Raw genomic sequence first — 15,690 nt, forward strand, 5'->3', positions numbered from 1 at the left:
TTACTAGAAAGTAAAAAATCATTTAATTCAAAAAATCTATGAAATTGAAACCAAATTTTTGAAGTATGTTTAACAATAGGTTTAAGAGCTTGTCTACCAATTCTGGAGAGTGAAAATGGAAGAGGAGCTCCTAATAAAGAAGCTAACGAAAACCCCATTACTGAATTTTCCTCCAGCTGTAACCATGAAGGATAATCTTGATCGTCTATATCATAAATCCAAAAAGTACTATAGCGAATATTAATTGCCCAATAATAAAATCTAAAGTTTGGTAAAGCCAGTCCTCCATCTTTTTTTGATTTTTGCAATAAAAGTTTATTCACTCCAGAGCTTTTATTATTCCAAACATAAGATAAAATCAAAGAATCTATTTTATCAAAAAATGTTCTTGGAACAAAAGAGGGAACTGCATCCAAAGATACAATACATTCTGATTCTTTGGCTGAGGGGGAATAAATGATATTTAATAATCTTTGAATATTAAAATGTGAATACCTATTTTTAATAAATCCTATTTGATCATTTGAGATAACATTGGGCAAGATAGTCTCAAGCCTATTTGGTAGAATCTTATTGAGAATTTAAAAATCTACATTCAGTAAAGAAATAGGTCTATAGGATACACATTCCAGTGGGTCTTTTCCTTTTTTTGGAATCGATGAAATCAGTGCTTCATAAAAAGTTTTAGGAAGGTTGCCAGAGGATGTAGAGTCGGTAAACGTTTGATGAAGATGTGGTATAAGCATTTCATGAAAGGTCTTGTAAAATTCTACCGTATAACCATCAGGTCCCGAAGCTTTACCTAATTGCATAGAGGTAAATTCCAACATTCCCCAAATGTAAATAAGTAGGAAACAAAAAACAGTTGTGTCATTATCTTGCGTACCTCTGAAACTTATACTAGTGTCTCAGTAACAGTTTACCAGTACAAAGCACCTGAAAAACATGTCAGATTCAACGTTCTGTCTAACAAAGGAAACTGTCCATTCGAATATTCAGTCTGTCAGGAGGTTTGCGAGGGCGTTGTGCTGCAACAGATGAAAATTATTAAACCTAAGTACAGGAGCTGTCTTACTGACAGACACCTCACAGACTGTCTCAAACTGTCTGTCTGTAGTTATGAGTCAAATTTCTCACTCCCAAATAAGGAACAAAAGTAGCAGTCAAATACAAGACACTTGTGTTTACCATGAGAAAGACTACCATGACCATGAAGCCCTGCGCGGGCACGTGTGTGCGCATGAGTGTACGTGATCCTGTTAAGTGAAACTACACAGTGTACAATTCTACTTCCGGGTTATGGGGTTTTACTTCCGGTATTTTCTGCTTGGTGCGCATGTGTGTGACTAACTTTAGTAGGTCGATCTTGCCTTTCACTAAGGCTGAGGTAGGGGATCTTCGGCTTATAAAGGTTGTTGACCACTACCATAAGATAGAGGAGCAGAATTAGGCCATTTGGTCCATTGAGTCTACTCCACCTTTTCATCATGACTGATCCAATTTTCCTCTCAGCCCCAATCTCCTGTCTTCTCTCCCTATCCCTTGATGCCCTAGCCAATCAAGAATCTATCAAACTCTGCCTTAAATGTACATAAAGACTTGGCCTCACAGCTGCCTATGGTAAAGAATTCCACAGATTCACCACTCTCTGGCTAAAGAAATTACTTCTCATCTAAATGTTCATCTAAATCATCTAGATGTTCTAAAAGGACATCCCTCTATTCTGAGGCTGTGTCCTCTGGTCTTAGACTCTCCTGCCATTAGAAACATCCTCTCCACATCCACTCTATCAAAGCCTTGCACCATTCAATAGGTTTCAATCAGGTCACCTGTCATTCTTCTGAATTTTAGTGAATGCAGACCAGAGCCATCAAACACTCTTCATATGACAAGTCATTCAATCCTGGAATCATTTTTGTGAATCTCCTTTGAACCCTCTCCAGTTTCAGCACATCCTTTTTAAGATAAGGGGCACAAATGTGCTCACAATACAGCAAGTGAGGCTTCGCCAGTGCTTTATAAGGTTTTAACATTACAGCATTGCTTTTATATTCTAGTTCTCTTCAAATAAATGCCAACATTGCATTTGCCTTCCTCACCGCTGACTCAACCTGCAAATTAATCTTTAGGGAATCCTGCACAAGGTCTCCCAATTCCCTTTGCACCTCATAGAAACATAGAACTCTACAGCACATTACAGGCCTTCAGCCCACAATGTTATGCCAACCATGTAACTTATTCTAGAAGCTGCCTAGAATTTCCCTACCGCATAGCCCTTTATATTTCTAAGCTTCATGTACTTCAGTTTTTTTGTATTTTCTCTCTATTTAGAAAATAGTCAGCCCTTTCATTTCTTCTACCAATTTGCATGACCATATACTTCTGGACACTATATTCCATCTGATATTTCTTTGCCCATTCTCCTAATCTGTCTAAGTCCTTCTTTAGCTTCTCTACTTCCTCAAAACTACCTGCCTCTCTGCCTATCTTCATACCATCAGTAAACTTTACAACAAAGCCATCAATTCCATCATCCAAATCATTGACATATAACATAAAAAGAATTGGTCCTAACACAGACTCCTGTGGAACACCACTTGCCACTGGCAGCCAACTAGAAAAGGGTCCCTTTATTCCCACTCTTTGCCTCCTGCCTATCAGCCACTATTTTATTCATGCTAGAATCTTTCCTGTAATGACTCGTAGCTTGTTAAGCAGCTTCATGTATGACACATGTCAAAGGCCTTCTGAAAATCCAAGTACACAACATCTGTCTATCCTGCTTGTTATTTCTTCAAAGACTTCCAACAGATTTGTCAGCCAAGATTTTCCCTTGAGGAAACTATGCTGACTATGGCCTATTTCATCATGTGCCTCCAAGTACCTTGAGACCTCACTTTTAATAATTGACTCCAACACCTTCCCAACCACTGAGGTCAAACTAACTGGCCTATAGTTTCATTTCTTCAGCTTTTCTCCTTTCTTGGAGTGATATTTGCAATTTGCCATTCTTCCAGAACCATTCCAGAATCTAGTGATTCTTGAAAGATCATTACTAATGCCTCCATGATCTCTTCAGCCACCTCTTTTAGAAGTTTTCAAAGAACCTTCTCTCTAGTTATGGTAACTTCACACCCTTCACGCTCTTTGACACTTGGAACTTCCACCATACTGCTAGTGTCTTCCACATTGAAGATTCATACAAAATACTTATTCAGTTTGCCCACCATTTCATTGTCTCACATTTCATTGTCTCACATTTCATTGTCCAGCATTGTTTTCCAGCAGTCTGATATCCACACTTGCCTCTCTTTTACACTCTATGTATATGAAGAAACTTTTGGTATCCTTGTTAATATTATTGGCTATCTTATTTTATGTATTCCTTCTTTAACTTCTTAATGACTTTTTTAGTTGCTTTCCATTGTTTTCAAAAGCTTCCCAATCCTCTAACTTCCCACTAATTTCTGCTCAATTATATGCCCTTTAGTTGGCTTTTATGTTGGCTTTGACTTCTCTCGTTAGCCATGGTTGTGACATCTCTCCTTTAGAATACTTCTTCCTCTTTGGGATGTATATATCCTGTGCCTTCCAAATTGCTTCCCGAAATTCCAGCTCTTGCTGCTCAATCATCATCCCTGCCAGTGTTCTTTTCCAATCAATTCTAGCCAACTGCTCTCTCATATCTCTGTAATTCCATTTAGTCCACTGTAATACTGATACATCTACTTTAGCTTCTTCTCAAATTTCATGGTGAATTCAATCATGTTATGATCACTTTCCCCTAAGGGTTCTTTTACCTTAAGCTCTCTCATCAGTTCTGGTTCATTGCACAACACCCAATCCAGAATAGCTGATCTTCTAGTGTGCTGAACCCTGAGCTGCTCTAAAAAGCCATCTCATAGGCACTCTAGAAATTATGTCTCCTGTAATCCAGCACCAACCTGATTTTTCCACTCTACCTGCATATTAAAGTCCCCCATGGCTATTGTAACATTGCCCTTTTGGCATACATTTTCTATCTTCATTTGAAATTTGTAGGCTTCATCCTTACTACTGTTTGGGGGTCTGTATACAACTCCGATCAGGTCTTTTTATCCTTGCAGTTCATTAGCTCTATCTACAATGATTCAACACCTTTCGATCCTATGTCACCTCTTTCTAATGATTTGATTTCATGTTTTACTGACAGGGCAATGCTGCCCTCTGCCTTCCTGCCTATCCTTTTGTTACAATGTATATCCTTGGACATTAAGCTCCCAGCTATAATATGAGGCTTCTTTATCACAAAGGAGTCCATGCTATCACAGGAAAGATTCTAGCATGGATAGAAGATCGACTGACTGGTACGTGGCAAAAAATGGGAATAAATGGGGGCTTTTCTGATTGGCTGCCAATTCCACAGAGGTCAGTGTTGAAACTACTTCTTTTCATGTTACGTTTTATGCATGATGGAATTGATGGCTTTGTGACCAGGTTTGTGGACAGTATGAAGATAAGTGGAGGGGCAGCTAGTGTTGAGGAAGCAGGGAGATCTCAGATGGATTTAGATAGATTGGGAGAATGAGCAAAGAAGTGGCAGGTGGAATATAGTGTAGGGAAGTGTTGGTAGAAAGAATAAGGGCCTAGACTATTTTCTAAATGGGGAGGAAATTTAAACATCAGAGGTACAAAGGGACTTGGAAGTCCTTGTGCAGGATTCCCTCAAGGTTAACTTGCAGATTGTATTGGTGGTAAGGAAGACAAATGCAATGTTAGCATTCATTTTGAGAGGACTAGAATATAAAAGCAAGGATGTAATGCTGACACTTTACAAGGCATAGGTCTGACCATTCTTGCAGCATTGTGAGCAGTTCTGGCCCCTTATCTAAGAAAAGATGTGCTGACATTGGACAGGGTCCAGAGAAGGTTTACGAGAGTGATTCTGGAAATGAAAGGGTCAATATACAGTATGAGGAGCATTTGATGGCTCTGGGCCTGTACTTGCTGGAGTTTAGAAGAATGAGGTGGGTGGGGTGGGGGCTGGAGAATCTAATTGAAACCTATCAAATATTGAAAGACCTAGATTGAGTGAATGTGGAGAGAATGTTTCCTACAGGACCATAGGGCACAGCCTCAGCCTCAGAGGACCATCCATTTTGAACACAGATGAGGAGAAATTTCTTTAGCCGAGGCTGGCAAATCTGTGGAATTCATTGCCTCAGATGGCTGCGGAGGCCAGGTCATCGAGTGCACTTAAAGTGGAAGTTGACAGGTTCTTGATTAATCAGGGTATCAAAGGTTACAGAGAGGGCAGGAGGATGGGATTGAGAAGATAATAAATCAGCCATGATTGAATGGCTGAGTGTTTTCAATGTGCTGAATGACCTAATTCTGCCCCTATGTCATGGTCTTATGGTCCTTTAATTTGAAGAGAAAGGCAAAAGAAGGGTTTGCATTTACTGTATTGCTCATTTTACAACCTCAGCATATCTGAAATGTTTTTAACAGCAAATTAAGAACTTTTGAAATGAAACCCCTACTGTAAAATGGAAGCAGTAACTATCAGTGAATTTGTATACAGCAAGCTCCCACAAAAGCCAGTATGATAATGATCAGAAAATTTCATTCAGTTTTATTGTGATTGATGGGTTAACATTTCTTTGGAGTCTTAGAAACATTTTGAATTTCTGTCGTATGAAATAACCCACCTGAGAGGGCAAAAGAACTAAGTATTGACTTGTTTCAATTACAGAAAATGAGCCATTGCATTACCATTTCAATGGCTTGATACTTCAGCCAGATCCTACAACATAAACCCCGTTCAGTGATTCAGGCTTCTCTTTATTTAGATATTGCACGCGAAAATCTTCCACTGACGTTGAACGTGCACTCGGACAGAGTTGCACCAGAGAGTGTCCGTTCACCAAATTTGCTGCACTACAGGAACAATCGGCAGCGCAGGTTCTCAATGGAGGTAGGGTACCATTTCTTGCTTCAGGCTGGTGTCCTCATAGTGGAGGGCAAGGTCAAGTTCATGACCCTAGCTACTTCAGTTGATCAAGGCTTAGGGTCAATGCTTTCATTGATAATTAAATAAATTGGAGAACATACACATGGGACAAAGTGGATGATGACAGTCTTGCGTCATTATTTAGTCTTCAATCTCACAAGTGAAACTAGACTGTCTCTATAACAGCAAGGCAATGAGGCAGTTGGGAACATTTGCTCTGCTTGGGTACTATATAAATGCAAGATGACATTCTTCCTTCTCATTGTTAAATCTCATTTGTTAAATTTAAATATTGCTGTGACAGGAGAGCTGTGTAGAACTATATATGTTGTCCCTGAAATTAAAGGCTTTACGCACGAGAAGCATTTAATGAGTCTGGCCCTGTACTTGATCCAGTTCAGAAGGATAATGGGAGAATTAATAGAAGCCTACTGGATACTGAAAGGGCCGGACAGAGCGGACATAGGGAGGATGCTGATGAATCTGTGGAATTTGTTGCCACAAAGGACTGTGGAAGCTACCACTGGAATTATTTAAGACAGAGATTGATAGCTTTTTAATTGGTAAGGGGAGTTAAGGCAGGAGAATGAGGCTGAAAGAATAATCAACCATGAATGATGGTTGATGGCCTAATTCTGCTCCTATATCATACAGTCTTATGAATTAATGTACATCACAGAAGAGATAAGCATGGACCTCTCCTTCTTGCTGTTCATATTATCTCACCAACATAAGAATGTATTCCCCATTCTCTGTTTATCCACCATTAGACACGGACTGTGTAGGTCAGAACTGAGAGTGTAAGGAACCTTTGGGGAATGTGGAAGGTCAGTTACTGTGTTAATTGAAAACAGTGATGTGCAGTTTTCTGGTCATTCAGGAAATCCAGGTATATAGGACTAGTGTTGGTGAGGTTTGCACCTGGAGTATTGCATGCAGTTTTGGTCACCCTGCTTCAAGAAAGATCCCATTAAGCTTGAAAGTGTGCAAAGGAGATTCACAAGAATGTTACAGGACTTAAGGGCATGAGTTTTTGGGAGAGGTTGGACAAGTTTGGACTTTATTCCTTGGAGTGTAGGAGAAAGGATAAATGCCGACAGCCTTTTCTGTGGGGAAAAGTAATCAAAAAAAGTGGGAAGGTTAAGGTGAGAGGGAAATAATTTAAAAGGTATCTGAGAGGCAACTCCTTCATGTAGAAGTGGTGTGTATATGCCAGAAGAGGTGATTAAGGTAGGTTCAACAACAACATTTGGAAGAATACTTGGACAGGTACAGGAACTCAAGTAGAAAAGGTTTAGAGGTATATGAGCAAATGGAACTAGCTCAGGTGGACATTTTGGTTGGCATGGACCAGTTGAGCAGAAGGGCCTGTTTCTGAGCTGTATGGTTCTATGCTGAAAGATGGTACTGAGACTGAGGTAGATTAACCCTGTTCCTGGAGCAGGTTTGGGGAGTTTTATGGCCTAATCCTGCTCCCATTTCTTTGGTTCCTCTTTCATTTGCATCTTAACAGTGGGGCACCATGGTAGCGCAGCAGTTACCGTAACGCTATTACAACTCAGGGTGTTGGAGTTCGATATTCAATTCTGATGCTACCCATAAAGAGTCTACACCATGTGGCTTTCCTGTGGGTGCTCCAGTTCCCTTCCGCAGTCCAAAGACCAGTTAGTGGGTTAATTGGTCATTGTAAATTCTCCTGTGATTAGGCTAGCATTAAATTTGTGAATTGCTGAGTGGCGCAGCTTGTTGGGCCAGAAGGGCTGCATCTCTAAGTAAATAAAAATAAATAAATTAATGCTGTTTACTCCAAATGTATCCTGGAACAACAATGTAATTGATTGTACTTTCTCATTTGCTTCCCTTTTCCCAATGACATCCGGCACCTCCCACCATCTGCCTTACTTCCAGGACCTGGGCAAGAGGCTGTCACTCCCGATGGACATCAGGCTCCCGGAGGAATTCCTACAGAGACTGCGACTGGAGAGCCCATCCCTCCCCAAAGCTCAGAGCAGGAACTCCCGCAGAGTCTCTTTGGTGAGTTGGTCACTGGGAGGGCTGGAGGCTCCTGTTTCTCCTGCTCCACAGGGACAGCTGTAAATACTTGGCCCCTTGAGCCTGCTTTGCTTGCCAGCTACAGGGACATGGTAAACTAATTTCACCGGAGCTGGAAAAGACACCTATTTATGCACAGAGTGTTATTTACAACCAGGAACCAAACACAAAATTACTGCGGATGCTGTGAATCTTAAATGTAAACAGAGTATTTGGGATTAGGCTGAATACAGACTCACTTTCAAATACTCTTTACAGCTCATGTTCTCAGTATTATTTGTTTACATTTGCACAGTTTGGCTTCTTTTGCACTGGTTCTTTGCCTGTTTATGGTTTTTGTAAATTCTGTTGTGTTTCCTTCTTCTATAAATGCCTCCAAGGAAAACGAATCTTAAGGTAGTATGTGGTTACATACTGTATAGGTACTTGGATAATAGATTTACTTTTGATCTTTGGATAGGTTTAGACTTTATTCCTTAGAGTTCAGGAGAAAAAGGGAAGATCTCATAGTGTATGCAAAATTATTGGGAGTATAGACAGAGGGAATGTGTTCAGGCTTTTTCCCTCAGATTGGGAGAGTCTCCACATGACAGGTCATAGGTTTAGGGTGTAATGAAGACTTAAGGGGAACTTGAGAGGAAACTTCTTCAGTGGTGCGAGTGTGGGATCAGCTTCCAGTGGAAGTGATAGATGCTGGTTCAATTGTAACATGTAAGAGAAGTTTGGATAGGTACAGAGGACTATCATCTGGCTGAAGGTAGATGGCACTAGGCAGAAAACCAGGCCAAAATGGACTAGATGGGCCAAAGGGTCTGTTTCTGTGCTGCTGTGCTCAATGGCTATGTGACTAAATATACAGCAGGTCATGCAGCATTGCTCTCTGCAAAGTTTACAAAATTTTCTGTTTGCATGTCAAATAGTAATTAAACTGATTAACTCACTTGGTTAAGGATGTTCTTCCTGATGGTAGAAGGTGATAAGGTAGGAAGGGATGAACTACTTCCTCTGCTCGAGAGAGCTCAGAACAAAGAAGGCAGAAGCTAAAAATATGAGAAGGGGAATTGGGTCTAAAGTGAAGAAAGTTCTCTTCACTCTAAGGGTAAAGGGAATTTAGAACACAGTGCACAATATAACTTTTTAGATTGAATTTCTTATGAAAATTTGAAGAAAGTTTCCGTGCAAATTCAGGCAAGATTATACATTGTGGGTTCAAGCTGGGAGACTGGAGTTAAGTTCAACTTTAGTTATATAGTCGCACAGAGAAAGCACAGAGACAGGACTTTTGGCTGACCAAATCTGCATCAACCGTCAAACACGCATCTACATAAAATCCTTCATTCTTTTAAAATACTTTCCACATTCTCATCAAATCACACCCAGATTCTACCACTTACCGACATACTTGGGCCATTTCAATGACCAGTCAATGTACCAACCTGCATGTCTCTGGAATGTGGAAGTAAAACAAAGGAAACTCTCTTCCTTGGAGTGTAAGGGAATGAGGAGAGAATTGATAGAAGTATACAACATTCTGAGTGGTACAGATAGGGTAAATGCAAGCAGGCTTTTTCCACTGAGGTTAGGTGAGACTAGAACTAAAAATCATAAGTTAAGGGTGAAAGGTGAAGTATTTAAAGGGAACCTGAGTGGAGGATCTTCTTCACTCAGAGGATGGTGCATGTGTGGAACGGGCTGCCAGCTGAAGTGGTGGACACGGGTTCGATTCCAACATTTAAGAGAATTTTGGATCAGCATGTGCATGGAGGACTGTTGCTCAGGAGCAATGGAACAAGTCAGAGCAACAGAAACAGGCCTGTTTCTGTGCGGCAGTGCTCTAAGATTGTGAAGTCCATGCAGTCGCAGTGAGAAGGTGCAATCTTCACACAGTAGCTGAGGTCAGAGCAGATCTGTTTGAGTGACAAAAGACTGAACAGTATGCCTCTCCTCTTTTGTTTCCTCTTGAGCCTCCAACAGCTTTTTCTCAGTGAAAGTATTCCATCCATTTTTGAAAGGAGGAGCTAACATGGGCTGCAAAATATCACTTCAGTCTTCTGAGCCAGTGTTGGCTGCTGCCATCAAGTGGTGACTTTATCTTCCTAATTTAATAGAATCTCCAGCAGCCTTAATTCAATCCCTCTGCTCAGTAAGGGTGGCAAGTGGGGAGGGAATTGCATTCAGATCTGGACTACTCACTAAGTTCAGCATGCCACCAGTCTCCTGTCATCTTCGCACTGGGTCTTCATGTCCCTCCTCAGGAACAACCCTGTAAACTCACAGGGACATTGACACAACTGTTAGCTGTTACTGCTGTCAATAGCATCCACAATGCACGTGTGCTGGCTTTGCATCAATGTTATTCTTTTACGATCCTGGTCCAGTGACCTTGGTACAGAATCTAGGTTAACGTCGATCCCAGTGTGGACCATCGGAGATCTACACAGTTGAAATTGTTTTCATTCTGCTGAGATGCACCTCCTTTTGGGCAGATGTAGAAGATTCCATGCCACAACTTGGTGAGGAACAGGGAAGTTCTCCTTTACTGTCCTCATTAATATTTAGTGGTTTGGGGACTCCGCTGTATATAGATCGGCTACTAGGTTTCCTATGCTACTTGGTGACCCCTTCCTCAAAAAATCTTGACCGCTTGAGATTTTTGTTGTTCAGAGATTCCATTTTTCTGTGCAACTAAAGATGGGGTAGCACAGTAGCATAGCGGTTAGTGTAACACTATCATAGCTCCAGCAACCCAGGTTCAATTCCATCACAGTCTCTACATTCTCCCCGTGATCGTGTGGGTTTCCTTCAGGTACTCTGGTTTCCTCTCACATTCCAAAAACGTACAGGTGAATAGGTCAGTTAGTCACATGGGGTAATTAGGCAGCACAGGTCCATTGGGCTGGAAGGGCCTGTTACCATGATATATCTCTAAAGTCATTTTTGTTTCATTCTCTCCAGTCGGACATTGGATTTGGGAAGCTGGAGACTTACGTCAAGCTGGACAAGCTAGGAGAGGTGAGGCTGAACTTCCTTGCTTCCTAATTCCTTTCACGTGCTATCTGCCTTCCTCTTAGGTTCGTCAGAGGACATTTTCCACAAACGGTAAGAAACGGGTTAATATTGAAGTAATGTCGATTACTTCTGCCTCTTGACTTAAATTACCAGAGAGATTTCAGTGTTAGCTATCTAGCCACAAAATCTTATTGTCCCACCTCCTAATTATCTCAGCTATCCTTGCAAGGATGATCTCCTCCAAGGATATATCTGCAAGGCCAACTCTCATTCATATCAGAGAAGCAGAAGAGGTTACTTCATTAAATATACTTAACACACAGCTAGGTGGATTTTTGCATAGCAGGATAATTAAGGGTTATGGGAAAAAGACAGAAGGTGGAGCTAAATGATACAGAATAGTGGAGCAAGTTCTATGGGTCAGATGGCTGATTACTGCTCCTACTTACTTTCTTATATTCTTTGAATAACCTGTCCTTTGTTCAGCTGAGTGACTTAATTTAATTTATGGTTTGGTTAAAGACTTAGTCTTGGTGACTGACTCTTGTAAAAACTATTCTCTGGGATTACTAACTAATTGAATGCCTAGCCAGACTCTTTTTCCAGGGCAGAAGGAGGTAATGTCAAAGGCATAATTTTGTGAGATTGGAAGAAGGTATAGGAAGGATGTCAAAGGTAGGTTTTTAATACAAAGAATGGTGAGTGCATGGTGGAGGAGGCAGATACATTAGGGGCATTTAAGAAATTCTTAAATAGGCACCTGGATGATAGAAAATTGGAAGGTTATGTAGGAGGAAATGGGTAAATTGATCTGAGAGTAGGTTAAAAGGTTGGTACAACATCATAGGCCGAAGGGCTTGAATGGTGCTGTAATGTTCTATGTCCTATCTTGCCCACTCTCTCAGGAATCCTGGCACTTTTCTTTCAGGGAACTTATGCCACCGTGTTTAAGGGAAAAAGCAAGCTGACAGAAAACCTGGTGGCGTTAAAGGAAATCCGACTGGAGCACGAAGAGGGAGCACCATGCACTGCAATTCGTGAAGGTACAGTTCAATTCCTGAACTCCACTCCACATATCATCGATGTAAGCTCCAGCAGGAGTCTGGTTTGCTGGTGCGAGGAGTAAGTAGTGTGGTCAGGCAAACCTGACCTGTGCAGGGTTGGTTCTGATTCTGTGTTTCTCTCTCTTGTTTCAGATTAAGAAGGTGTGCTTGGTAATTCCCTGTGTTTGACCTTGTATCTCGGGTATTTAGGAAATATTGTTGGGTCTCCAAAGGCTTTGGAAAAATCCAAGACTTCACTTGAATCCTTGCCATACATATTCTCCTGATCTCAGAGCCAGCAGGCTACAGTCTCTAATTGGACCTATTCTTGGCTGCCACTCACTAATCTAAAGGAGCCTGCTGTCTGCAGCCTGAGAGATCCTGGCACCAGCTCCCTGAAAAACATCCTGGATAAGGCTATTGGTGGGTTCAAAATTCATCCAATTAGACTTGGTGCAGCATTGCCAAGGGTGCTGTCTTTTGGATTAGTGCTTTCTCAAAGAACACGGGGTCTTGCCAATGTTTAGCATTCAGATAGACACTATTGCCTTTTACCCCACTGCTATTTGAGGGAGCTAGCTCAGCTCCACATTGTGAATACTCTATTGGCTCCCTGAGGCTTTGAAAAGTGGAGAACCTCAGCAATGTCCAGACCCCCTCCTGTTCTTTCCCCAGGTGTTTGTTCAGGATAGATGTGTAATACCTGGACACTGGCTGTTCAATCATTGGAAAACCTCATACTTAAATTCAAGTTCTCCAACTGATTCACCAGAAACAAGAACAGGAGCTGATGTTCATAGGCTCAGATAATATTAGTTAGCTGATCAGCATAAACTAATACTTTATCAGAAATGTTTCAAATGCTTCAATTTAATATCAGAGAATATATACAACCTGAAACTCTTACTCTTCACATATATCCTCATAACAAGAAACCCCATACAATGAATGATGTTTAGTTTTAGTCAACTGATCAGCATAAGCTAGTACTTTGCTGAAATAATCCCGATTGTTGTGTCTTGGTACCTCGGAAGGCTTGCTGTGTTCTTATAGTTGATGTGGAACTATAAATGGAATTTTGTTTTAATTTCCTCAGCCAATAGATGGCAGTATTACCCGTCATTAATTCATTCTGCACTGGCAGAACATCACGGTTCCCAGTATTTCAGACTGGGAAAGTCAGCCCATTAGGTAAAGTTGGGAGAGGAGTTGGGTAAGGTGAATCACCAACATAACGCTAAATTAAATTGACAAGAGTGCAAGCATTAGCATATAGTTATAGAAAAGACGAAGAACAGGAAGATAGTATAGTATTAGATGGAGAAAACAAAGGGAGATTATGTATGTAAATGTGCAAAGTTGTTCCTTTTCACATCTTGTGGTGCATTGGATGGCACTTTTGCACTTGTACAAATAGTCAAAGCTCCCTCACCATTCTCCTTCACTCAGAGGGTGGTGAGAGTGTGGAATGAGCTGCCAGCACAAGTGGTAGGTGTGATTTTGGTTTCACCATTCAAGGGAAGTTTAGACAGGTATGTGGTTGGGAGGGGTATGGAGAGCTGTGGTCCAAGCGCAGATCAACGGGACTAGGTGGTTTGAATGGTTCGGCATGGACTCGATGGGCCGCAGGGCTTGTTTCTGCATTGCAGTGTTCTATGACACTAAAAGGGATAGTGAGGGCTTCTTCCCCTCCACCAGCACATTTCTCAACAGTCCATGAACCCATGAATACTATCTTGTCCGAACTATATGTCTTTTACACTATTTACTTATTGTTACCATTCTTTTAAGGGGGAGCATGGTTGCATTGCAGTTAGCATAATGCTGTTACAGCATCAGTGACCTGGGTGCAATTCCCGCTGCTACCTGTAAAGAGTTTGTACGTCCTCACAGTGACCGTGTGTGTTTCCTCCGGGTGCTCCGGTTTACTCCCACATTCCATATGGGTTAGTCGGTTAATTGGTCATATGGGTATAATTGGGCAGTGCAGGCCTGTTGGGCCGGAAGGACCTGTTACTGGCATCTCTAAGTCAACAAAATAACCAAATAAAGTGTAATGCCTATACGGGGCAACAATGACAATCTGTGTGTGAAGCCTGAAGAGTTAGATGAAGTATTGGGCGGCATCCTAAATTTTTCACTGGTATTGATAAAGGAAACAGACTTTGTAGTTGGAGTAAACAAGAGAAGATATTCAATTCCTTAGTGGACTAATTCCCAGGGCTGGTTAAGATTTATCTCAGGCTGTACTAGAGGCAACGGAAGTGATGCTGGGACTTTGACTGAGGTATCGGATGGCTAGAGGATGGTAAATCTTGTTCCCCTTTGCAAGGGCAATTGGCTTAAAAAAAACATATGTGAACCTAAATCAGTGGTAGGGAAGATATTGGGGAAAATAAAATTAAAAGCAGGATTAATAATCACTTGGAAAAGAGGGACTATTAAAGAAAGTGAACACGACTTTGTGAAGGGCAGAAAATCTAGCCAAATTATTTTTGAAGAGATAGCGAAGTGTAGCGATGTGCAGTAGATGTTTGATAATATGAACTTCAGTAAAGCCTTTGACAAGGTCCCACATAGGTGACTGGCCCAAAGATTAGGCTCATAAAATCCTGGGCAAGTTGATAAGTTAAGTCTGTAAGTGGCTGATGCATCATCAATAACTCTCGGAGACGGGAGGCAAACGATAGGCTTTTATTACCTGCAAAAGTGACCACAACATCCTGGAGACTGAGGGAGGAGCAGTGCCTCCAATCGCCTTTATACAGGGGTCTGTGGGAGGAGCCACAGGAGCAGTCAGCAGAGGGGCGTGTCCAGACAGGTATACACATATTGGCTTGGCAGTAAGAGACAGAGGGTTGTGATTGGTTGTTAAGAGAACAATGGTGTTCCACAGGGACTGGGATCTTTGCTGTTTGTGATATATGTGAATTATTTGGATGTGTATGTGGTCAGTAAGCTGGCATATGATGTGAAGGTTGCTGGAGTTGTTGAGAGTAGCATGATATATTTAGAAATACAACACGGTAACAGGTTCTTATGGCCTAAGAGTCATTCTGTCCAATTACTGTACACCCATGTGTTTAATTAACCAACCAAACTCTACGTCTTTGGACTGTGGGAGGAAACCGAAGCACCTGGAGAAAACCCATGGTAACAGGGAGAATGTACAAGCTCCTTACAAACAGTGGTGGACTTGGAACGGGGTTGCTGGTGATGTAATAGTGCTTTGTGAACCACTACGCTGCTGAGCCACCCTGTAATATGATGATATCCATGTATTTGTGAAGCAGGCTAAGAAATAGCAGATCATCCAGATGAATGATAAGCGATGAGTTTTGGGAGTATTGATGAAGCTAGAACATACTCTTGGAATGGCAATGTTGGGGAACAGGCTGGGCCTTGTACAAGTTCAATGATTCTTGAAGGGAGCAGCACAGTAGGTGAGGTGGTTAGGAGACCACATGAGTTTTGATCTTCATTAGTCAGGGAAACGAATGAAGAACAGGAAGACTTATACAACATTGACTTTACAAAACATTGGTTGGATCTCAGCTGAAGATCAGCATGCAGATCGGGTCACCACCACTTAGA

General features: G+C 41.4%; 1 protein-coding gene across 3 annotated transcripts in view; it reads left to right on the top strand.

Annotated features, from left to right (window-relative positions):
- Positions 1 to 15,690, top strand: part of LOC132381080 (cyclin-dependent kinase 18-like) — a 125,740-nt gene that overhangs the window by 65,404 nt on the left and 44,646 nt on the right. For all 3 annotated transcript variants that reach the window (XM_059950266.1, XM_059950267.1, XM_059950268.1), the window contains 4 exons: positions 5,832 to 5,956; positions 7,901 to 8,026; positions 11,000 to 11,056; positions 11,982 to 12,096. In XM_059950266.1, the coding sequence (XP_059806249.1) occupies positions 5,832 to 5,956; positions 7,901 to 8,026; positions 11,000 to 11,056; positions 11,982 to 12,096 (423 nt within the window). The remainder of the gene's footprint in view (positions 1 to 5,831; positions 5,957 to 7,900; positions 8,027 to 10,999; positions 11,057 to 11,981; positions 12,097 to 15,690) is intronic.

Source organism: Hypanus sabinus, chromosome 25, assembly GCF_030144855.1.
Source record: "Hypanus sabinus isolate sHypSab1 chromosome 25, sHypSab1.hap1, whole genome shotgun sequence".
Classification (NCBI taxonomy): Eukaryota; Metazoa; Chordata; class Chondrichthyes; order Myliobatiformes; family Dasyatidae; genus Hypanus; species Hypanus sabinus.